Below are 25,352 nucleotides of genomic sequence, written 5' to 3' on the forward strand. Positions count from 1 at the left end.
CTCAACCACACTCACACATCCACTCACCCACTAAACCAACCACTCACCCATCCACTCACTTACTCACCCATCCAATCACCCACCCATCCACTCATTTACTCACCCGTCCACCCATCCACTCAACCAATCACACACTCACCCATCCACTCATCCAACCACACTCACCCTTCCACTCATCCACTCATTCAACCAACCAATCACCCAACCATCCACTCACTTACTCACCCATCCACTCATCCACTCAACCAACCATACACTCACCCACCCACCCCACCCACCCACCCACCCCACCCACCCACCCACTCACTCACCCACCCACCCACTCACCCACCCACTCACTCACTCACCCACCCACTCACTCACTCACCCACCCACTCACTCACTCACTCACCCACCCACTCACTCACTCACCCACCCACCCACTCACTCACCCACTCACTCACTCACCCACTCACTCACTCACCCACCCACTCACCCACCCACTCACTCACTCACCCACCCACTCACTCACTCACCCACCCACTCACTCACTCACCCACCCACCCACTCACCCACCCACTCACCCACTCACCCACCCACCCACTCACCCACCCACCCACCCACTCACCCACCCACTCACCCACCCACCCACTCACTCACCCACCCACCCACTCACCCACCCACTCACCCACTCACTCACTCACCCTCTCACCCACCCACTCACTCACCCACCCACTCACTCACCCACCCACCCACGGGTTCATCACTTCTCTACAGCCTGTGGATTGCCTGTTCACCCACCCCTACCAGGTCCAAAGAGAAGCAGCTTGGGCAAGGGACACACACAGAGAGCAAGAATGTCCCCCGTGTAGCCTCAGCCGACTCTGCTGGGGGTCAGCACCACGCCCGGCCGCCTTTGTCTCTCCCCCGGTGCTAGCGATGATCACTGCACCGCATCACCACGACAACGGGTACGCATTTGAGGCCGAGTCGACCTAGGGGAGGCCCGGGACCGGTTCAGATAATCGTCACCGGTGGTGTTGGCCGTGAGAAGGGGAATCGAAAACCGGGGCGTCCGGGTTCGTAGCGCGGCGTAGCGCTGACCCGCTACTACTACACTACCACTACACACACACAGACACAGTCAGACACACACACATACACACAGACATACACACCCCACACAGACACATACACACAGATACACACACACACATACACACATAGACTCACACACCCCACACAGACACATACACACAGATACACACAGATACACACACAGACATACACACACAGACTCACACACCCCACACAGACACATACACACAGATACACACATACACACACAAGACACACACACACACCCCACACAGACATACACACACAGACTCACACACCCCACACAGACACATACACACCCCACACGCACACAGACACACAACCACAGACTCACACACACCCCACACAGACACCCAGACACCCAGACTACACACCCCACACAGACACACACACCCCATACAGATACCCACACACACACAGACTACACACCCCACACAGACAACAACCGCCATTCGCCACTAAGTGGCGGTGACGTCACCACGACGCTTGTGCCAGGCTATGTGCACCCTGAGGCCACGTGGAGTGTGGAACGCCCGCTGGCAGGTCACGGGGCAGACCCAGGTGCCATGGGTCGACTGACTGAGATGACTGGCTGATGCACCACCTGTGCCCCCTACTGTGCCAACCCGCTGTGCTTTAGCCACCCGGCGCTCCGCTCGTTGTTGTGAGCGTCGCTCCTCCGCCCTCCGTTGTTGTTGGAGGGCGACTGCCTCCAACTGCCCTGTAGCATCCTTCACGAGCCTCCTCCACAGAGGTCGATCTTGACACCGCTGGTACCAGTCATCGGCAAGTCCACTCAGCTCCACGTCCTCCTGTACCACATCACTCCATCTCTTCTCTAGCCCGTGCCGCGCCCGCTTAGCCCCCTCGATCCGGCCGAACAAAAGCTGTTTCGGCATGTGTTGGCTGGGCATGCGGGCTACATGACCCAGCCATCGCAGCCTTGCCCGCCGGACCTCACCGATGGGACCTTGCCCAGATCTTTCAAGGATTTGTGAGCTCCTCACACAATCCAGTCTGGTTAAACCCAGGATGGATCGTAGGCAGGCCAGCCTAAATGTTTCTAACCGGCAAAGATGTTCCATTAGGGGAGTCCACGTTTCGCAAGCGTAGAGAAGGGAGGGAATGACCGTGGCCGAGAAGACCTGAAGTTTAGTGCGGAGCGACAGACCAGGTAGCTTCCACACAGCGTTACGCAACCGATGAAAAGATATTGCCGCTCGACTGATTCGGAGTGAGACCTCTGCTGTTAAACTGGGGCCGGTCATAAGCACACTACCCAGGTATGGGAAACTCTCCACTCTCTCCACAACTGCCCCATCACCGATTGGGAGTTGTGGGGGTGGAGTGTCCGATGGTACAAAATACCCAGGCAGGTGCTTAGTTTTGGTGGGGCTGATGGTAAGACCCCACCTCTTAGTGGCACGCTCCAGTCTCAGCAGCAGCGTCTCCAACTCCTCCTCTGACTGAGCAGCTATTACCAAATCATCAGCATACACAACGTGGTTGACCAATAGGAAGCCATCCCTTGACCGCACCCGGGCATCGATCAGCCTCCCATTATATCTGTACCATATGGAGATTCCCCTGGTACAGCTATTGAAGGCTTCACGAACTACGTGGTCAAAATAGATGTTAAATAATGTGGGAGCCAGAGGACATCCCTGTCGCACCCCAAGGTGTACAGGGAATGGCTCTGACTCCCGGCCACGTAGTTTTACCCGGGCCCGCTCACCATCATGAAGGTCCTTAATGATCGTGAGCAGAGGGTCAGGTACTCCAAAAGCACTTAGAACAACCCAGAGCCCAGGGGCTACTGATGGTATCATAGGCCTTGACCAGGTTAATAAAGCAGAGATGTAGGTCTTGCTGGAATTCCCTACACCTCTGCTGTAGCAGACGGACAGAAAATATGGCATCTGTGCAGGACCGCCCTTTCCTGAAACCGCATTGGGGCTCCGCAAGCCTCTCCTCAGCGTGCCTGGCAAGGCGATGCTGAATAATCCTTGCCAGGACCTTTCCCGGCACACTGAGGAGTGAGATGCCCCTGTAGTTGTTACAGTCTGTGTGGTCCCCCTTCTTAAAGAGGGGGACCACCACACACAGACACACACACACACACAGAACCCCACACACACAGACACACCCCACACACACACACAGACACACACACACACAGACACACACACCCCACACACAGTGCTCTGTGTTTATTCGTCAGGACAAGCTAAAACAACTTCCTCCATAGAGTGGGCGAGCCATGGACTCACGCACACACACAGACACACAAGAGTGAGCGGGGTGGAGCTGTGTGTGTGTGGGGTGTGTGTGGGGTGTGTGTGTGTGGGGTGTGTGCGGTGTGTGTGTGTGGGGTGTGGGGTGTGTGTGAGTGTGTGTGTGGGGTGTGTGGGGTGTGTGGAGTGTGTGTGGGGTGTGTGTGAGTGTGTGTGTGGGGTGTGTGTGAGTGTGTGTGTGGGGTGTGTGTGAGTGTGAGTGTGTGTGTGGGGTGTGTGTGGGGTGTGTGTGTGTGTGTGTGGTGTGTGTGAGTGTGTGTGTGGGGTGTGTGGGGTGTGTGGAGTGTGTGTGGGGTGTGTGTGTGTGGGGTGTGTGGGGTGTGTGTGAGTGTGTGTGTGTGTGGGGTGTGTGTGAGTGTGTGTGTGGGGTGTGTGGGGTGTGTGGAGTGTGTGTGGGGTGTGTGTGAGTGTGTGTGTGTGTGGGGTGTGTGTGAGTGTGTGTGTGGGGTGTGTGTGTGGGGTGTGTGTGAGTGTGTGTGTGTGGTGTGTGTGAGTGTGTGGGGTGTGTGTGGGGTGTGTGTGAGTGTGTGTGTGGGGTGTGTGGGGTGTGTGTGTGTGTGTGGGGTGTGTGTGTGTGGGGTGTGTGTGAGTGGGTGTGTGGGGTGTGTGGGGTGTGTGTGGGGTGTGTGTGTGTGGGGTGTGTGTGAGTGGGTGTGTGGGGTGTGTGGGGTGTGTGGGGTGTGTGTGTGTGGGGTGTGTGTGGGGTGTGTGTGTGTGGGGTGTGTGTGGGGTGTGTGTGGGGTGTGTGTGAGTGTGTGTGTGGGGTGTGTGTGAGTGTGTGTGTGGGGTGTGTGGGGTGTGTGTGTGTGGGGTGTGTGGGGTGTGTGTGTGTGTGGGGTGTGTGTGGGGTGTGTGTGAGTGTGTGTGTGGGGTGTGTGGGGTGTGTGGAGTGTGTGTGGGGTGTGTGTGAGTGTGTGTGTGGGGTGTGTGTGAGTGTGTGTGTGGGGTGTGTGGGTGTGTGTGTGTGGGGTGTGTGTGTGTGTGGGGTGTGTGTGGGGTGTGTGTGAGTGTGTGTGTGGGGTGTGTGTGGGGTGTGTGTGAGTGTGTGGGGTGTGTGTGTGTGTGGGGTGTGTGTGTGTGTGTGTGTGGGGTGTGTGTGTGTGTGGGGTGTGTGTGTGTGTGTGTGTGGGGTGTGTGTGTGTGTGGGGTGTGTGTGGGGTGTGTGTGAGTGTGTGTGTGTGTGTGGGGTGTGTGTGTGTGTGGGGTGTGTGTGTGTGTGGGGTGTGTGTGTGGGGTGTGTGTGAGTGTGTGAGTGTGTGTGTGGGGTGTGTGGGGTGTGTGTGGGGTGTGTGTGAGTGTGTGTGTGGGGTGTGTGTGGGGTGTGTGGGGTGTGTGTGGGGTGTGTGGAGTGTGTGTGTGGGGTGTGTGGGGTGTGTGTGAGTGTGTGTGTGTGGTGTGTGTGTGAGTGTGTGTGTGGGGTGTGTGGGTGTGTGTGTGTGGGGTGTGTGTGGGGTGTGTGTGGGGTGTGTGTGAGTGTGTGTGTGGGGTGTGTGTGGGGTGTGTGTGTGGGGTGTGTGGGGTGTGTGTGGGGTGTGTGTGAGTGTGTGTGTGGGGTGTGTGTGGGGTGTGTGTGTGGGGTGTGTGTGGGGTGTGTGTGAGTGTGTGTGTGGGGTGTGTGGGGTGTGTGTGTGAGTGTGTGTGTGGGGTGTGTGGAGTGTGTGTGAGTGTGTGTGGGGTGTGTGTGAGTGTGTGTGTGGGGTGTGTGGGGTGTGTGGAGTGTGTGTGGGGTGTGTGTGAGTGTGTGTGTGTGGTGTGTGTGTGAGTGTGTGTGGGGTGTGTGGGTGTGTGTGTGTGGGGTGTGTGTGTGTGTGGGGTGTGTGTGGGGTGTGTGTGAGTGTGTGTGTGGGGTGTGTGTGGGGTGTGTGTGAGTGTGTGGGGTGTGTGGGGTGTGTGTGTGTGGGGTGTGTGTGTGTGTGGGGTGTGTATGGGGTGTGTGTGAGTGTGTGTGTGGGGTGTGTGTGGGGTGTGTGTGAGTGTGTGTGTGGGGTGTGTGGGGTGTGTGTGTGTGTGTGGGGTGTGTGTGAGTGTGTGTGTGGGGTGTGTGGGGTGTGTGTGTGTGGGGTGTGTGTGGGGTGTGTGTGAGTGTGTGTGTGGGGTGTGTGTGGGGTGTGTGTGAGTGTGTGGGGTGTGTGGGGTGTGTGTGTGTGTGTGGGGTGTGTGGTGTGTGTGGTGTGTGTGGTGTGTGTGGTGTGTGTGGGTGTGTGTGTGGTGTATGGGGTGTGTGTGTGTGTGGGGTGCGTGTGTGTGGTGATACGTGTGAGTGGTGTATGTGTGTGGTGTGGCGTTACGTGTGTGTGGTGGTGGTGTGTGTGGTGGTGTGTGTGGTGTTGGTGTGTGTGGTGGTGGTGTATGTGGTGTGTGTGGTGTTGTGTGTAGTGCTGTGTGTGTGTGGTAGTTATTGTGGTTGTTGTTGTTGTGGTTGTTGTGGTAGTTGTTGTGGTAGTAATTAAGGTTGTTGTGGTAGTTGTAGTGGTTGTTGTAGTTGTTTTGGTGGTTGTTGTTGTGGTAGTTTTTGTTGTGGTATTTGTTGTTGTGGTATTTGTTGTTGTGGTTGTTGTTGTGGTAGTTGTAGTGGTGGTTGTAGTGGTGGTTGTAGTGGTGGTTGTAGTGGTAGTTGTTGTGGTAGTTGTTGTGGTTGTGGTATTTGTTGTTGTGGTAGTTGTGGTGGTTGTTGTTGTTGTGGTAGTTGTTGTTGTTGTGGTAGTTGTAGTGGTTGTTGTTGTGGTATTTGTTGTTGTGGTGGTTGTTGTGGTAGTTGTTGTTGTTGTGGTATTTGTTGTTGTGGTAGTTGTTGTTGTGGTAGTTGTAGTGGTTGTTGTTGTGGTATTTGTTGTTGTGGTATTTGTTGTTGTGGTTGTTGTTGTTGTGGTGGTCACTCTCCGTTCTCCTCCATTGCCACCGGAGTGTCTGCCACGCGAACAGCAACCTCCAATTTCGCCTCCAGCTGCAGCTCTTTCTCTGTGTGTAGGGAGAGACACGGGGGGAGAGACACGGGGAGAGAGACACGGAGGGAGAGACACGGGGGAGAGAGACACGGGGAGAGAGACACGGGGAGAGAGACACGGGGGGAGAGACACGGGGGGAGAGACACGGGGAGAGAGACACGGAGGGAGAGACACGGGGGAGAGAGACACGGGGAGAGAGACACGGGGGGAGAGACACGGGGGGGAGAGACACGGGGGAGAGAGACACGGGGGAGAGAGACACGGGGGGAGAGACACGGGGGGAGAGACACGGGGAGAGAGACACGGGGGGAGAGAGACACGGGGAGAGAGACACGGGGGAGAGAGACACGGGGAGAGAGAGACACGGGGGGAGAGACACGGGAGGAGAGACACGGGGGGAGAGACACGGGGAGAGAGACACGGGGGGAGAGACACGGGGGGAGACACACGGGGTTAATTTTGTTGAGGACTGTGGGTGACTCTACCTGTGGGTGACTCTACCTGCGGGTGACTCTACCTGTGGGTGACTACCCCTGTGGGTGACTACCCCTGTGGGTGACTACCCCTGTGGGTGACTCTACCTGTGGGTGACTACCCCTGTGGGTGACTACCCCTGTGGGTGACTCTACCTGTGGGTGACTACCCCTGTGGGTGACTACCCCTGTGGGTGACTCTACCTGTGGGTGACTCTACCTGTGGGTGACTCTACCTGTGGGTGACTCTACCTGTGGGTGACTACCCCTGTGGGTGACTCTACCTGTGGGTGACTCTACCTGTGGGTGACTCTACCTGTGGGTGACTCTACCTGTGGGTGACTCTACCTGTGGGTGACTACCCCTGTGGGTGACTACCCCTGTGGGTGACTCTACCTGTGGGTGACTCTACCTGTGGGTGACTACCCCTGTGGGTGACTACCCCTGTGGGTGACTACCCCTGTGGGTGACTCTACCTGTGGGTGACTACCCCTGTGGGTGACTCTACCTGTGGGTGACTCTACCTGTGGGTGACTCTACCTGTGGGTGACTACCCCTGTGGGTGACTCTACCTGTGGGTGACTCTACCTGTGGGTGACTACCCCTGTGGGTGACTACCCCTGTGGGTGACTCTACCTGTGGGTGACTACCCCTGTGGGTGACTCTACCTGTGGGTGACTCTACCTGTGGGTGACTACCCCTGTGGGTGACTCTACCTGTGGGTGACTACCCCTGTGGGTGACTACCCCTGTGGGTGACTCTACCTGTGGGTGACTCTACCTGTGGGTGACTCTACCTGTGGGTGACTCTACCTGTGGGTGACTACCTGTGGGTGACTACCCCTGTGGGTGACTATCCCTGTGGGTGACTCTACCTGTGGGTGACTCTACCTGTGGGTGACTCTACCTGTGGGTGACTCTACCCGTGGGTGACTCTACCCGTGGGTGACTCTACCCGTGGGTGACTATCCCTGTGGGTGACTACCCCTGTGGGTGACTACCCCTGTGGGTGACTCTACCTGTGGGTGACTCTACCTGTGGGTGACTACCCCTGTGGGTGACTCTACCTGTGGGTGACTCTACCTGTGGGTGACTACCCCTGTGGGTGACTACCCCTGTGGGTGACTCTACCTGTGGGTGACTCTACCTGTGGGTGACTACCCCTGTGGGTGACTACCCCTGTGGGTGACTCTACCTGTGGGTGACTCTACCTGTGGGTGACTCTACCTGTGGGTGACTCTACCTGTGGGTGACTCTACCTGTGGGTGACTCTACCTGTGGGTGACTCTACCTGTGGGTGACTCTACCTGTGGGTGACTACCCCTGTGGGTGACTACCCCTGTGGGTGACTCTACCTGTGGGTGACTACCCCTGTGGGTGACTCTACCTGTGGGTGACTCTACCTGTGGGTGACTCTACCTGTGGGTGACTACCCCTTTGGGTGACTACCCCTGTGGGTGACTCTACCTGCGTGAGGTGCTTGAATGAGATGGATGTCTTTCTGGACCAGACGAAGATCATCCTTGGCCCGCAGTTCCTTGCCCTTCGAGAGCCTGGACATCAACAACAACAACAACAACCATCAACAACAATAACAACAACCATCAACAACAACAACCATCAACAACAACCATCAACAACAACAACAACAGCCACCATCAACAACAATAACAACAGCCACCATCAACAACAACAATCAACAACAACAACCATCAACAACAGCCACCATCAACAACAGCCATCAACAACAATAACAGCCACCATCAACAACAACAACCATCCACAACAACAACAGCCACCATCAACAACAACAACAGCCACCATCAACAACAGCCACCAGCATCAACAACAGCCACCAGCATCAACAACAACCACCAGCATCAACAACAGCCACCATCAACAACCATCATCAACAACAGCCACCATAAACAACAACAGCCACCATAAACAACAACAGCCACCATCAACAACAACAGCCACCATCAACAACAACAGCCACCATCAACAACAACAGCCACCATCAACAACAACAACCACCATCAACAACAACCACCACCATCAACAACAACCACCACCATCAACAACAACCACAATCAACAACAACAACCACCATCAACAACAGCCACCAGCATCAACAACAGCCACCAGCATCAACAACAGCCACCATCAACAACAACCACCACCATCAACAACAACCACCACCATCAACAACAACAACAACCATCATCATCAACAACAACCACCATCAACAACAACAGCCACCAGCATCAACAACAGCCACCAGCATCAACAACAGCCACCAGCATCAACAAGCCACCATCAACAACAACAGCCACCAGCATCAACAACAACAGCCACCATCAACAGCCACCATCAACAACAACAACCACCAGCATCAACAACAACAGCTACCAACAACAACCACCATCAACAACAACAGCTATCATCAACAACAACAACAGCCACCATCAACAGCCACTATCAACAACAACCACCACCAACAACAACAACCACCAGCATCAACAACAACCACCAGCATCAACAACAGCCACCAGCATCAACAACAACCACCAGCATCAACAACAACCACCAGCATCAACAACAACAACAGCCACCATCAACAGCCACTATCAACAACCACCACCATCAACAACAACAACCACCAGCATCAACAACAGCCACCATCAACAACAGCCCATAGACTCAACACTACACCATAGACTCAACACTGCCCATAGACTCAACACTGCCCATAGACTCAGCACTGCCCATAGACTCAACACTGCACATAGACTCAACACTGCACCATCGACTCAGCACTGCCCATAGACTCAACACTGCCCATAGACTCAACACTGCACCATAGACTCAACACTGCACCATAGACTCAACACTGCACCATAGACTCAACACTGCCCATAGACTCAACACTGCCCATAGACTCAGCACTGCACATAGACTCAACACTGCACCATAGACTCAACACTACACTATAGACTCAACACTGCACCATAGACTCAACACTGCCCATAGACTCAACACTGCCCATAGACTCAACACTGCACATAGACTCAACACTGCACCATAGACTCAACACTGCCCATAGACTCAGCACTGCACCATAGACTCAACACTGCCCATAGACTCAACACTGCCCATAGACTCAACACTGCACCATAGACTCAACACTGCCCATAGACTCAACACTGCACCATAGACTCAACACTGCACCATAGACTCAACACTGCACCATAGACTCAACACTGCCCATAGACTCAACACTGCACCATAGACTCAACACTACACCATAGACTCAGCACTGCACCTTAGACTCAACACTGCCCATAGACTCAACACTGCACCATAGACTCAGCACTGCACCATAGACTCAACACTGCCCATAGACTCAACACTGCCCATAGTAGTGGTGGTAGTTGTGGTGGTAGTTGTGGCGGTAGTTGTAGTGGTAGTAATGGTGACGGTATGTGGAGGTGTTAGTTGTGGCGGTAGTTGTGGTGGTGGTAGTTGTGGTAGTAATGGTGACGGTATTTGTGGTGGTGGTAGTTGTGGTGGTGGTATTTGTGGTGGTAGTGGTGGTAGTAATGGTGACGGTATTTGTGGTGGTGGTAGTTGTGGTGGTGGTATTTGTGGTGGTAGTGGTGGTAGTAATGGTGACGGTATTTGTGGTGGTGGTGGTAGTTGTGGCGGTAGTGGTGGTGGTGGTAGTTGTGGTAGTAATGGTGACGGTATGTGGTGGTGGTGGTAGTTGTGGCGGTAGTTGTGGTGGTGGTAGTTGTGGTGGTAGTAATGGTGACGGTATTTGTGGTGGTGTTAGTTGTGGTGGTGGTATTTGTGGTGGTAGTGGTGGTAGTAATGGTGACGGTATTTGTGGTGGTAGTGGTGGTAGTTGTGGCGGTAGTGGTGGTGGTGGTAGTTGTGGTGGTAGTAATGGTGACGGCATTTGTGGTGGTGGTAGTTGTGGTGGTGGTATTTGTGGTGGTAGTGGTGGTAGTAATGGTGACGGTATTTGTGGTGGTAGTGGTGGTAGTTGTGGCGGTAGTTGTGGTGGTGGTAGTTGTGGTGGTAGTAATGGTGACGGCATTTGTGGTGGTGGTAGTTGTGGTGGTGGTATTTGTGGTGGTAGTTGTGGTGGTAGTAATGGTGACGGTATTTGTGGTGGTAGTGGTAGTGGTGGCGGTAGTTACCGGTTCTTGATGAACTGTGCCTGTCGCCTGCTCTTGATCTCCACAACGCGTTTCATCGCCTCAACTGCAACACAGCACAGCACACGTGATGATGGTGGTGATGGGGGTGATGGTGGTGATGGTGGTGATGGGGGTGGTGGTGGTGGTGATGATGGGGGTGGTGATGGTGGCGGTGGTGGTGTTGATGGTGGGGGTGGTGGTGGGGGTGGTGGTGGTGGTGGTGTTGATGGGGGTGGTGGTGGGGGTGGTGGTGTTGATGGTAGGGGTGGTGGTGGCGATGGTGAGGGCGGTGGTGGTGGTGGTGTTGATGGGGGTGGTGGTGAATGTTGTGGTGATTGTGAATGTGGTGGTTGTGAATGTGGTTTTGAGTGTGGTGGTTGTGAATGTGGTGGTTATGAATGTGATGATGGTGGTTGTGGTTGTGAATGTTGTGGTGGTTATGAATGTGGTGGTGGTTATGAATGTGGTGGTTGTGAATGTGGTGGTTGTGAATGTTGTGGTGGTTGTGAATGTTGTGGTGGTTGTGAATGTTGTGGTGGTTGTGAATGTTGTGGTGGTTGTGAATGTGGTGGTGGTTGTGAATGTGGTTGTCAATGTTGTGGTGGTTGTGAATAAGGTGGTGGTTGTGAATGTGGTGGTGGTTGTGAATGTGGTGGTTGTTAATGTGGTGGTCGTGAATGTGGTGGTTGTGAATGTGGTGGTGGTTGTGAATGTTGTGGTTATGAATGTGGTGGTTGTGAATGTTGTGGTGGTGAATGTTGTTGTGGTTGTGAATGTTGTTGTGAATGTTGTAGTTGTTGTGATGGTTGTTGTGAATGTTGTGGTTATGAATGTGGTGGTTATGAATGTTGTGGTGGTGAATGTTGTGAATGTTGTTGTTGTGGTGGTTGTTGTGAATGTTGTGGTTATGAATGTGGTGGTTGTTGTGATGGTTGTTGTGGTTGTGAATTTTGTGGTTGTTGTGATGGTTGTTGTGAATGTTGTTGTGAATGTTGTGGTTGTTAATGTGAATGTTGTGGTGGTGGTGAATGTTGTTGTGAATGTTGTGGTTGTTAATGTGAATGTTGTTGTGAATGTTGTGGTTGTTAATGTTGTGGTTGTTAATGTGGTGGTTAATGTGAATGTTGTGGTTGTTAATGTTGTGGTTGTTAATGTGAATGTTGTGGTTGTTAATGTGAATGTTGTGGTTGTTAATGTGGTGGTTGTGGTTGTTAATGTGAATGTTGTGGTTGTTGTGAATGTTGTGGTTGTTAATGTGGTGGTTGTGGTTGTTAATGTGAATGTTGTGGTTGTTAATGTGAATGTTGTGGTTGTTAATGTGGTGGTTGTGGTTGTTAATGTGGTGGTTGTGGTTGTTAATGTGAATGTTGTGGTTGTTAATGTGAATGTTGTGGTTGTTAACGTGATGGTTGTTAATGTGAATGTTGTGGTGAAAGTTGTTGTGAATGTTGTGGTTGTTAATGTGAATGTTGTTGTGAATGTTGTGGTTGTTAATGTTGTGGTTGTTAATGTGGTGGTTGTTGTGGTTGTTAATGTGAATGTTGTGGTTGTTAATGTTGTGGTTGTTAATGTGAATGTTGTGGTTGTTAATGTGAATGTTGTGGTTGTTAATGTGATGGTTGTGGTTGTTAATGTGAATGTTGTTGTGAATGTTGTTAATGTGAATGTTGTGGTTGTTAATGTGGTGGTTGTTAATGTGGTGGTTGTTAATGTGAATGTTGTTAATGTGGTGGTTGTTAATGTGAATGTTGTTAATGTTGTTAATGTGGTGGTTGTTAATGTGAATGTTGTTGTGAATGTGATGGTTGTTAATGTGAATGTTGTGGTTGTTGTTAATGTGGTGGTTGTGGTTGTTAATGTGGTGGTTGTGGTTGTTAATGTTGTGAATGTTGTGGTTGTTAATGTGAATGTTGTTGTGAATGTTGTGGTTGTTAATGTGAATGTTGTTGTTAATGTGAATGTTGTTAATGTGAATGTTGTTAATGTGAATGTTGTGATGGTTGTTAATGTGAATGTTGTTAATGTGGTTGTTGTTGTGAATGTTGTGAATGTTGTGAATGTTGTTGTGATGGTTGTGAATGTTGTTGTGAATGTTGTTGTGGCACCACTAACCTGTCTTCTCCCAGAGTTCCCGGTCATACTTGACTGGAACGTTCCTGCGCTTCTCAAACTCAAAGCAATTGTCCTGAACAACAACAACAACATCATTAACAACATTATCAACATTCTCAACATCAACAACATCATTAACATCATTAACATCAACATCAACGACAAAATCAATGCTATAGTGGTGGTGTAGTGGTGGTGGTGTAGTGGTGGTGGTGTAGTGGTGGTGTAGTGGTGGTGGTGTAGTGGTGGTGGTGTAGTGGTGGTGGTGTAGTGGTGGTGTAGTGGTGGTGGTGTAGTGGTGGTGGTGTAGTGGTGGTGGTGTAGTGGTGGTGTAGTGGTGGTGGTGTAGTGGTGGTGGTGTGGTGGTGGTGTAGTGGTGGTGTAGTGGTGGTGGTGTAGTGGTGGTGGTGTAGTGGTGGTGGTGTGGTGGTGGTGTAGTGGTGGTGGTGTAGTGGTGGTGTAGTGGTGGTGGTGTAGTGGTGGTGGTGTGGTGGTGGTGTAGTGGTGGTGGTGTAGTGGTGGTGGTGGTGTAGTGGTGGTGGTGTAGTGGTGGTGGTGGTGTAGTGGTGGTGGTGTAGTGGTGGTGGTGTAGTGGTGGTGGTGTAGTGGTGGTGTAGTGGTGGTGGTGTAGTGGTGGTGGTGTGGTGGTGGTGGTGTAGTGGTGGTGGTGTAGTGGTGGTGTAGTGGTGGTGGTGTAGTGGTGGTGGTGTGGTGGTGTAGTGGTGGTGGTGTAGTGGTGGTGTAGTGGTGGTGGTGTAGTGGTGGTGGTGTAGTGGTGGTGGTGTAGTGGTGGTGTAGTGGTGGTGGTGTAGTGGTGGTGGTGTGGTGGTGTAGTGGTAGTGGTGTTGTTGTAGTGGTGGTGGTGTAGTGGTGGTGGTGCAGTTGCGTGTGAGTTGCGTGTGAGTTGCGTGTGAGTTGCGTGTGAGTTGCGTGTGGGTTGCGTGTGGGTTGCGTGTGGGTTGCGTGTGAGTTGCGTGTGAGTTGCGTGTGAGTTGCGTGTGTGAGTTGCGTGTGGGTTGCGTGTGAGTTGCGTGTGAGTTGCGTGTGAGTTGCGTGTGTGAGTTGCGTGTGTGAGTTGCGTGTGTGAGTTGCGTGTGAGTTGCGTGTGAGTTGCGTGTGAGTTGCGTGTGAGTTGCGTGTGAGTTGCGTGTGGGTTGCGTGTGGGTTGCGTGCGGGTTGCGTGCGGGTTGCGTGCGGGTTGCGTGCGGGTTGCGTGCGGGTTGCGTGCGGGTTGCGTGCGGGTTGCGTGCGAGTTGCGTGCGAGTTGCGTGCGGGTTGCGTGCGGGTTGCGTGCGAGTTGCGTGTGGGTTGCGTGTGAGTTGCGTGTGGGTTGCGTGTGGGTTGCGTGAGTTGCGTGAGTTGCGTGTGAGTTGCGTGTGGGTTGCGTGTGAGTTGCGTGTGGGTTGCGTGTGAGTTGCGTGTGAGTTGCGTGTGAGTTGCGTGTGGGTTGCGTGTGGGTTGCGTGTGAGTTGCGTGTGAGTTGCGTGTGAGTTGCGTGTGAGTTGCGTGTGTGAGTTGCGTGTGTGAGTTGCGTGTGAGTTGCGTGTGGGTTGCGTGTGAGTTGCGTGTGAGTTGCGTGTGAGTTGCGTGTGGGTTGCGTGCGGGTTGCGTGTGAGTTGCGTGCGGGTTGCGTGTGAGTTGCGTGTGGGTTGCGTGTGGGTTGCGTGCGAGTTGCGTGCGGGTTGCGTGTGAGTTGCGTGTGGGTTGCGTGTGGGTTGCGTGTGGGTTGCGTGAGTTGCGTGTGAGTTGCGTGTGAGTTGCGTGTGGGTTGCGTGTGGGTTGCGTGTGAGTTGCGTGTGGGTTGCGTGTGTGAGTTGCGTGTGAGTTGCGTGTGGGTTGCGTGTGAGTTGCGTGTGAGTTGCGTGTGAGTTGCGTGTGAGTTGCGTGTGGGTTGCGTGTGAGTTACGTGTGTGAGTTGCGTGCGGGTTGCGTGTGAGTTGCGTGTGAGTTGCGTGTGAGTTGCGTGTGAGTTGCGTGTGAGTTGCGTGTGGGTTGCGTGTGGGTTGCGTGCGGGTTGCGTGTGAGTTGCGTGCGGGTTGCGTGCGAGTTGCGTGTGGGTTGCGTGTGGGTTGCGTGCGAGTTGCGTGTGGGTTGCGTGTGAGTTGCGTGTGAGTTGCGTGTGGGTTGCGTGTGGGTTGCGTGTGGGTTGCGTGAGTTGCGTGTGAGTTGCGTGTGAGTTGCGTGTGGGTTGCGTGTGGGTTGCGTGTGAGTTGCGTGTGGGTTGCGTGTGTGAGTTGCGTGTGAGTTGCGTGTGGGTTGCGTGTGAGTTGCGTGTGAGTTGCGTGTGAGTTGCGTGTGAGTTGCGTGTGGGTTGCGTGTGAGTTACGTGTGTGAGTTGCGTGCGGGTTGCGTGTGAGTTGCGTGTGAGTTGCGTGTGAGTTGCGTGTGAGTTGCGTGTGAGTTGCGTGCGGGTTGCGTGCGGGTTGCGTGCGGGTTGCGTGTGAGTTGCGTGCGAGTTGCGTGTGAGTTGCGTGCGGGTTGCGTGCGAGTTGCGTGCGGGTTGCGTGCGGGTTGCGTGTGAGTTGCGTGTGAGTTGCGTGTGAGTTGCGTGTGAGTTGCGTGTGAGTTGCGTGTGGGTTGCGTGTGAGTTGCGTGTGGGTTGCGTGAGTTGCGTGTGAGTTGCGTGTGAGTTGCGTGTGGGTTGCGTGTGGGTTGCGTGTGAGTTACGTGTGAGTTGCGTGTGAGTTGCGTGTGAGTTGCGTGTGGGTTGCGTGTGGGTTGCGTGTGGGTTGCGTGTGAGTTGCGTGTGAGTTGCGTGTGAGTTGCGTGTGAGTTGCGTGTGAGTTGCGTGTGAGTTGCGTGTGAGTTGCGTGTGAGTTGCGTGTGGGTTGCGTGTGGGTTGCGTGCGGGTTGCGTGTGAGTTGCGTGCGGGTTGCGTGTGAGTTGCGTGTGGGTTGCGTGTGGGTTGCGTGTGAGTTGCGTGTGGGTTGCGTGTGAGTTGCGTGTGGGTTGCGTGTGGGTTGCGAGTGGGTTGCGTGTGAGTTGCGTGTGAGTTGCGTGTGTGAGTTGCGTGTGTGAGTTGCGTGTGGGTTGCGTGTGGGTTGCGTGTGAGTTGCGTGTGAGTTGCGTGTGAGTTGCGTGTGGGTTGCGTGTGGGTTGCGTGTGAGTTGCGTGTGAGTTGCGTGTGAGTTGCGTGTGAGTTGCGTGTGGGTTGCGTGTGGGTTGCGTGTGAGTTGCGTGTGAGTTGCGTGTGGGTTACCAGGGTGAGCTCCTTGCCGGCAGCCCGCCTGAACGACTTTGTCCAACGCACCCGGCGGGGATTTCGCTTCCTCTTGAAGCCCTTGTGGCACTTGGAGCGGCAAAACCTGAACACCTTCACGCAACCAGCAACACGCAACCAGCAACTAGCAACTAGCAACTAGCACACAACAACTAGTACACAACAACTAGTACACAACAACTAGTACACAACCTGAACACCTTCACGCAACCAGCAACACGCAACCAGCAACTAGTACACAGCCAGCAACTAGTACACAACCTGAACACCTTCACGCAACCAGCAACCAGTACACAACAACTAGCAACTAGTACACAACAACTAGTACACAACTAGCAACTAGTACACAACTAGCAACTAGTACACAACTAGCAACTAGTACACAACAACTAGTACACAACAACTAGTACACAACAACTAGTACACAACAACTAGTACACAACCTGAACACCTTCACGCAACCAGCAACTAGTACACAACCAGCAACTAGCAACTAGTACACAACAACTAGTACACAACTAGCAACTAGTACACAACTAGCAACTAGTACACAACAACTAGTACACAACAACTAGTACACAACAACTAGTACACAACAACTAGTACACAACCTGAACACCTTCACGCAACCAGCAACTAGTACACAACCAGCAACTAGTACACAACAACTAGTACACAACAACTAGTACACAACAACTAGTACACAACCTGAACACCTTCACGCAACCAGCAACTAGTACACAACCAGCAACCAGCAACACGCAACTAGCAACTAGTACACAACAACTAGTACACAACAACTAGTACACAACAACTAGTACACAACCTGAACACCTTCACGCAACCACCAACTAGTACACAACAACTAGCAACCAGCAACTAGTACACAACCTGAACACCTTCACGCAACACGCAACCAGCAACTAGCAACACGCAACCTCAACACCGCGTGGGAGCGAGTGAACACCGTGTGTGTGAACACTGTGTGTGTGTGTGAACACCGTGTGTGTGTGTGTGAACACCGTGTGTGTGTGAACACCGTGTGTGTGTGTGAACACCGTGTGTGTGTGAACACCGTGTGTGTGTGAACACCGTGTGTGTGTGTGAACACCGTGTGTGTGTGTGTGAACACCGTGTGTGTGTGTGAACACCGTGTGTGTGTGTGTGTGAACACCGTGTGTGTGTGTGAACACCGTGTGTGTGTGTGTGTGAACACCGTGTGTGTGTGTGAACACCGTGTGTGTGTGTGTGTGAACACCGTGTGTGTGTGAACACCGTGTGTGTGTGAACACCGTGTGTGTGTGTGAACACCGTGTGTGTGTGAACACCGTGTGTGTGTGTGTGTGAACACCGTGTGTGTGTGTGTGAACACCGTGTGTGTGTGTGTGTGAACACCGTGTGTGTGTGTGTGAACACCGTGTGTGTGTGTGTGTGAACACCGTGTGTGTGTGTGTGTGAACACCGTGTGTGTGTGTGTGTGAACACCGTGTGTGTGTGTGTACACCGTGTGTGTGTGTGTGTGAACACCGTGTGTGTGTGTGTGTGAACACCGTGTGTGTGTGTGTGTGAACACCGTGTGTGTGTGTGTGTGAACACCGTGTGTGTGTGTGTGTGAACACCGTGTGTGTGTGTGAACACCGTGTGTGTGTGTGTGTGAACACCGTGTGTGTGTGTGAACACCGTGTGTGTGTGTGAACACCGTGTGTGTGTGTGAACACCGTGTGTGTGTGTGAACACCGTGTGTGTGTGTGAACACCGTGTGTGTGTGTGAACACCGTGTGTGTGTGTGAACACCGTGTGTGTGTGTGAACACCTTGTGTGTGTGTGTGTGTACACCGTGTGTGTGTGAACACTGTGTGTGTGTGAACACCGTGTGTGAGTGTGTGTGAACACCGTGTGTGTGTGTGTGTGAACACCGTGTGTGTGTGTGAACACCGTGTGTGTGTGTGAACACCTTGTGTGTGTGTGTGTGAACACCGTGTGTGTGTGAACACTGTGTGTGTGTGAACACCGTGTGTGAGTGTGTGTGAACACCGTGTGTGTGTGTGTGTGAACACCGTGTGTGTGTGTGAACACCGTGTGTGTGTGTGTGAGTGTGTGTGTGAACACCGTGTGTGTGTGTGAACACCGTGTGTGTGTGTGTGTGAACACCGTGTGTGTGTGAGTGAACACCGTGTGTGTGTGTGTGAACACCGTGTGTGTGTGAACACCGTGTGTGTGTGTGTGAACACCGTGTGTGTGTGTGTGAACACCGTGTGTGTGTGTGTGTGAACACCGTGTGTGTGTGTGTGAACACCGTGTGTGAGTGTGTGAGTGAACACCGTGTGTGTGTGTGAACACTGTGTGTGTGTGTGAACACCGTGTGTGTGTGTGTGAGTGAACACCGTGTGTGTGTGTGTGTGAACACTGTGTGTGTGTGAACACCGTGTGTGTGTGTGTGTGAACACCGTGTGTGTGAACACCGTGTGTGTGTGTGAACACCGTGTGTGTGTGTGTGTGAACACCGTGTGTGTGTGTGTGTGAACACCGTGTGTGTGTGTGAACACCGTGTGTGTGTGTGTGAGTGAACACCGTGTGTGTGTGTGAACACCGTGTGTGTGTGTGAACACCGTGTGTGAGTGTGTGTGTGTGTGAACACCGTGTGTGTGAGTGAGTGTGTGTGTGTGAACACCGTGTGTGTGTGTGAGTGAACACCGTGTGAGTGTGTGTGAGTGAACACCGTGTGTGTGTGTGAACACCGTGTGTGTGTGTGAACACCGTGTGTGTGTGTGTGAACACCGTGTGTGTGTGTGTGAACACCTTGTGTGTGTGAACACCGTGTGTGTGTGTGTGAACACCGTGTGTGTGTGTGAACACCGTGTGTGTGTGTGTGTGAACACCGTGTGTGTGTGTGAGTGAACACCGTGTGAGTGTGTGTGAGTGAACACCGTGTGTGTGTGTGAACACCGTGTGTGTGTGTGAACACCGTGTGTGTGTGTGAACACCGTGTGTGTGTGTGAACACCGTGTGTGTGTGTGAACACCGTGTGTGTGTGTGAACACCGTGTGTGTGTGAACACCGTGTGTGTGTGTGAACACCGTGTGTGTGTGTGAACACCGTGTGTGTGTGTGAACACCGTGTGAGTGTGTGAACACCGTGTGTGTGTGTGTGTGAACACCGTGTGTGTGTGTGTGAACACCGTGTGTGTGTGTGAACACCGTGTGTGTGTGTGAACACCGTGTGTGTGTGTGTGTGAACACCGTGTGTGTGTGTGTGTGAACACCGTGTGTGTGTGTGTGTGAACACCGTGTGTGTGTGTGTGAACACCGTGTGTGTGTGTGAACACCGTGTGTGTGTGTGTGAACACCGTGTGTGTGTGTGAGTGTGTGTGTGTGTGAACACCGTGTGTGTGTGAACACCGTGTGAGTGTGTGTGTGAACACCGTGTGTGTGTGTGAACACCGTGTGTGTGTGAACACCGTGTGTGTGTGTGTGTGAACACCGTGTGTGTGAACACCGTGTGTGTGTGTGAACACCGTGTGTGTGTGTGAGTGTGAACACCGTGTGTGTGTGTGAGTGTGAACACCGTGTGTGTGTGTGAACACCGTGTGTGTGTGTGAACACCGTGTGTGTGTGTGAACACCGTGTGTGTGTGTGAACACCGTGTGTGTGTGTGTGAACACCGTGTGTGTGTGTGAGTGAACACCGTGTGTGTGTGTGAGTGAACACCGTGTGTGTGTGTGAGTGAACACCGTGTGTGTGTGTGAGTGAACACCGTGTGTGTGTGTGAGTGAACACCGTGTGTGTGTGTGAGTGAACACCGTGTGTGTGTGTGTGTGAACACCGTGTGTGTGTGTGTGTGAACACCGTGTGTGTGTGAACACCGTGTGTGTGTGAACACCGTGTGTGTGTGTGTGTGAACACCGTGTGTGTGTGTGAGTGTGAACACCGTGTGTGTGTGTGAGTGTGAACACCGTGTGTGTGTGTGAACACCGTGTGTGTGTGTGAACACCGTGTGTGTGTGTGAACACCGTGTGTGTGTGTGAACACCGTGTGTGTGTGTGTGAACACCGTGTGTGTGTGTGAGTGAACACCGTGTGTGTGTGTGAGTGAACACCGTGTGTGTGTGTGAGTGAACACCGTGTGTGTGTGTGAGTGAACACCGTGTGTGTGTGTGAGTGAACACCGTGTGTGTGTGTGAGTGAACACCGTGTGTGTGTGTGAGTGAACACCGTGTGTGTGTGTGAGTGAACACCGTGTGTGTGTGTGTGAACACCGTGTGTGTGTGTGTGTGAACACCGTGTGTGTGTGAACACCGTGTGTGTGTGAACACCGTGTGTGTGTGTGTGTGAACACCGTGTGTGTGTGTGTGAACACCGTGTGTGTGTGTGTGAACACCGTGTGTGTGTGAACACCGTGTGTGTGTGAACACCGTGTGTGTGTGAACACCGTGTGTGTGTGAACACCGTGTGTGTGTGAACACCGTGTGTGTGTGTGAACACCGTGTGTGTGTGTGAACACCGTGTGTGTGTGTGAACACCGTGTGTGTGTGTGAACACCGTGTGTGTGTGTGAACACCGTGTGTGTGTGAACACCGTGTGTGTGTGAACACCGTGTGTGTGTGAACACCGTGTGTGTGTGTGAACACCGTGTGTGTGTGTGTGAACACCGTGTGTGTGTGTGTGAACACCGTGTGTGTGTGTGTGAACACCGTGTGTGTGTGTGTGAACACCGTGTGTGTGTGTGTGAACACCGTGTGTGTGTGTGTGAACACCGTGTGTGTGTGTGTGAACACCGTGTGTGTGTGTGTGTGAACACCGTGTGTGTGTGTGTGAACACCGTGTGTGTGTGTGTGAACACCGTGTGTGTGTGTGTGAACACCGTGTGTGTGTGTGTGAACACCGTGTGTGTGTGTGTGAACACCGTGTGTGTGTGTGTGAACACCGTGTGTGTGTGTGTGTGAACACCGTGTGTGTGTGTGTGAACACCGTGTGTGTGTGTGTGTGAACACCGTGTGTGTGTGTGTGAACACCGTGTGTGTGTGTGTGAACACCGTGTGTGTGTGTGTGAACACCGTGTGTGTGTGTGTGAACACCGTGTGTGTGTGTGTGAACACCGTGTGTGTGTGTGTGAACACCGTGTGTGTGTGAACACCGTGTGTGTGTGAACACCGTGTGTGTGTGTGTGAACACCGTGTGTGTGTGTGTGAACACCGTGTGTGTGTGTGTGAACACCGTGTGTGTGTGTGTGAACACCGTGTGTGTGTGAACACCGTGTGTGTGTGAACACCGTGTGTGTGTGAACACCGTGTGTGTGTGAACACCGTGTGTGTGTGAACACCGTGTGTGTGTGAACACCGTGTGTGTGTGAACACCGTGTGTGTGTGTGTGTGAACACCGTGTGTGTGTGTGTGTGAACACCGTGTGTGTGTGTGTGTGAACACCGTGTGTGTGTGTGTGTGAACACCGTGTGTGTGTGTGAACACCGTGTGTGTGTGTGAACACCGTGTGTGTGTGTGAACACCGTGTGTGTGTGTGTGTGAACACCGTGTGTGTGTGTGTGTGAACACCGTGTGTGTGTGTGTGTGAACACCGTGTGTGTGTGTGTGTGAACACCGTGTGTGTGTGTGTGTGAACACCGTGTGTGTGTGTGTGTGAACACCGTGTGTGTGTGTGTGTGAACACCGTGTGTGTGTGTGTGAACACCGTGTGTGTGTGTGTGTGAACACCGTGTGTGTGTGTGTGTGAACACCGTGTGTGTGTGTGTGTGAACACCGTGTGTGTGTGAACACCGTGTGTGTGTGAACACCGTGTGTGTGTGTACACCGTGTGTGTGTGTGTGTGAACACCGTGTGTGTGTGTGTGTGAACACCGTGTGTGTGTGTGTGTGAACACCGTGTGTGTGTGTGTGTGAACACCGTGTGTGTGTGTGTGTGTGAACACCGTGTGTGTGTGTGTGTGTGAACACCGTGTGTGTGTGTGTGTGTGAACACCGTGTGTGTGTGTGTGTGTGAACACCGTGTGTGTGTGTGTGTGTGAACACCGTGTGTGTGTGTGTGTGAACACCGTGTGTGTGTGTGTGAACACCGTGTGTGTGTGTGTGAACACCGTGTGTGTGTGTGTGTGAACACCGTGTGTGTGTGTGTGTGAACACCGTGTGTGTGTGTGTGTGTGAACACCGTGTGTGTGTGTGTGTGTGAACACCGTGTGTGTGTGTGTGAACACCGTGTGTGTGTGTGTGTGTGAACACCGTGTGTGTGTGTGAACACCGTGTGTGTGTGTGTGTGAACACCGTGTGTGTGTGTGTGTGAACACCGTGTGTGTGTGTGTGTGAACACCGTGTGTGTGTGTGTGAACACCGTGTGTGTGTGTGTGAACACCGTGTGTGTGTGTGTGTGAACACCGTGTGTGTGTGTGTGTGAACACCGTGTGTGTGTGTGTGTGAACACCGTGTGTGTGTGTGTGTGAACACCGTGTGTGTGTGTGAACACCGTGTGTGTGTGTGAACACCGTGTGTGTGTGTGTGTGAACACCGTGTGTGTGTGTGAGTGAACACCGTGTGTGTGAGTGAACACCGTGTGTGTGAGTGAACACCGTGTGTGTGAGTGAACACCGTGTGTGTGAGTGAACACCGTGTGTGTGAGTGAACACCGTGTGTGTGAGTGAACACCGTGTGTGTGAGTGAACACCGTGTGTGTGTGTGAACACCGTGTGTGTGTGTGAACACCGTGTGTGTGTGAACACCGTGTGTGTGTGTGAACACCGTGTGTGTGTGTGAACACCGTGTGTGTGTGTGAACACCGTGTGTGTGTGTGAACACCGTGTGTGTGTGTGAACACCGTGTGTGTGTGTGAACACCGTGTGTGTGTGTGAACACCGTGTGTGTGTGTGAACACCGTGTGTGTGTGTGAACACCGTGTGTGTGTGAACACCGTGTGTGTGTGTGAGTGTGTGAACACTGTGTGGTGTGTGTGAACACCGTGTGTGTGTGTGTGTGAACACCGTGTGTGTGTGTGTGTGAACACCCCGTGTGAGTGTGTGAACACCCCGTGTGTGTGAGTGAACACCGTGTGTGTGTGTGTGTGAACACCGTGTGAGTGTGTGTGTGAACACCGTGTGTGTGTGTGAACACCGTGTGTGTGTGTGTGAACACCGTGTGAGTGTGTGTGTGTGAACACCGTGTGTGTGTGTGTGAACACCGTGTGTGTGTGTGAGTGTGTGAACACTGTGTGGTGTGTGTGAACACCGTGTGTGTGTGTGTGAACACTGCGTGTGTGTGTGTGAGTGAACACCGTGTGTGTGTGTGAGTGTGTGTGTGAACACCCCGTGTGAGTGTATGTGTGTGAACACCCCGTGTGAGTGAGTGAGTGAACACTGCGTGTGAGTGTGAGTGAACACTGCGTGTGTGAGTGTGTGTGTGAGTGAACACTGCGTGTGTGTGAGTGAACAGCTGAGAGACCTCGTGTTACCAGAACCCTAAGGATCGCGTCCCCACGTGTCTCTCTCTCCCCCTGCTCCTCACCTTGCAGTCGTTACGCACGAACTGGATGCCGTGTCCCGGGTAGACGGGCGCCGAGCAGAAGTAGCAAGTCTCGATCCGCATGGCTGCGGCGGAGAGGAGGTGGAGGAGGAGGAGGTGGAGGAGGAGATGGCCACGAGGGGCGAGCGAGGCGGTGAAATGGCGACCTGCTGGTGTGGTGGTGGTGGTGGTGAAGAAGGAGGAAGTGACGTCAGCGCGCTTCCGGCGTGGTGACGTCGACGCGCGTGTAGAGGGCGTGGTATAGTCGACGCGCGCGCCGGGCGTGGTGACGTCGAACGCGCGCTTCCGGCGTGGTGACGTCACTCGCGCTTCCGGCGTGGTGACGTCAACTCGCGCTTCCAGCATGGTGACGTCGCCGCGCGCTTCCGGTGTGGTGACGTCAACTCGCGCTTCCGGCGTGGTGACGTCGCCGCGCTTCCGGCGTTTTGTGACGTCGACGCGCGCTTCCGGCGTGGTGACGTCAACTCGCGCTTCCGGCGTGGTGATGTCGCCGCGCGCTTCCGGGCTTTGTGACGTCGACGCGCGCTTCCGGCGTGGTGACGTCAACTCGCGCTTCCGGCGTGGTGATGTCGCCGCGCGCTTCCGGGCTTTGTGACGTGCCCGCGCGCTTCCGGCGTGGTGACGTCAACGCTCGATTTGAAGGCTTTCCTTCCTGCAGGGGGTGAACGGGGAGTTCACACTCCTTGGTTTTTAACCGGTTAAAGCCACGTGGGTAAAACTGAAACTACGTTAAAGCACGACGTTTCGGCGGGCAACACAAGCGTCCGTCTTCAGGTGGAACCAGTCAACGCAGAATATCTGTGTCAAGCGCAATATCAACTCTAAATTTAAGTTGTTGTTGTTGGTTGTTGTTGTTGGTTGTTGGTTGTTGTTGTTGTTTGACTTTGCATCCCACTGGAGATATTTTTGTTTTTTTGCACGCGGCTGTGGTGGTGTAACGAGGTGCTTGATTTTTTTAAATTCAGGAATATTTTTTGCTGTTATTTTTTCACCATGGATTTTTTGCACAGTCAACACGCAGTCATATTCTTAGCTCTTTCGGTAAAGTCACCACGTTGTAGGGAAGCAATAAAATAATAAAATAAATATAAAAAATAAAAATTCTCACGACGTTTCGACCATAACACAAACGGTCATCACCAGGTGTGGGGGAGGAGTCTACGTTGACTCCGCCTCCACCAGTAGACTCCTCCCCCACCAGTAGACTCCTCCCCCACGTGTAGACTCCTCCCCCACCCGTAGACTCCTCCCCCACGTGTAGACTCCTCCCCCACCAGTAGATTCCTCCTCCCCCAACAGTGAGACTCCTCCCCCACGAGTAGACTCCTCCTCCACGCGTAGACTCCTCCCCCACCCGTAGACTTCTCCCCCACCCGTAGACTCCTCCCCCACCAGTGAGACTACTCCCACACCAGTTAGACTCCTCCCCCACGCGTAGACTCCTCCCCCACGTGTAGACTCCTCCCCCACCCGTAGACTCCTCCCCCAC

The 25,352-nt window shown here is 53.3% G+C and overlaps 1 protein-coding gene across 1 annotated transcript; it reads right to left on the reverse strand.

The window, feature by feature from the left end:
* Positions 1–5,842: 5,842 nt before the first annotated feature.
* Positions 5,843–24,049, reverse strand: LOC142923957 (putative ribosome biogenesis protein RLP24). The gene is made up of 6 exons (XM_076064986.1): positions 23,846–24,049; positions 16,326–16,439; positions 13,127–13,199; positions 11,015–11,078; positions 8,277–8,362; positions 5,843–6,350 (listed from the first exon to the last, which is right to left on the reverse strand). Exons 1-6 carry the CDS (start codon positions 23,924–23,926, stop codon positions 6,265–6,267), a joined length of 504 nt encoding a protein of 167 aa, XP_075921101.1. The 5' UTR covers positions 23,927–24,049; the 3' UTR covers positions 5,843–6,264.
* Positions 24,050–25,352: the final 1,303 nt, after the last annotated feature.

Source organism: Petromyzon marinus, unplaced genomic scaffold (genome assembly GCF_048934315.1).
Source record: "Petromyzon marinus isolate PM22_M1 ecotype Great Lakes invasive population unplaced genomic scaffold, UKy_Petmar_22M1.pri1.0 PM_Scaffold_96, whole genome shotgun sequence".
Lineage (NCBI taxonomy): Eukaryota > Metazoa > Chordata > Hyperoartia > Petromyzontiformes > Petromyzontidae > Petromyzon > Petromyzon marinus.

Coding starts and splice junctions, on each gene's coding strand:
- LOC142923957 (XM_076064986.1), bottom strand. CDS start 23,926: ATGCGGATCGAGACTTGCTACTTCTGCTCGGCGCCCGTCTACCCGGGA. Junction 13,200..16,325: donor CCGGCAAGGAGCTCACCCTG/GTAACCCACACG, acceptor GTTGTTGTTCAG/GACAATTGCTTTGAGTTTGA. Junction 11,079..13,126: donor GGAACTCTGGGAGAAGACAG/GTTAGTGGTGCC, acceptor GCTGTGTTGCAG/TTGAGGCGATGAAACGCGTT.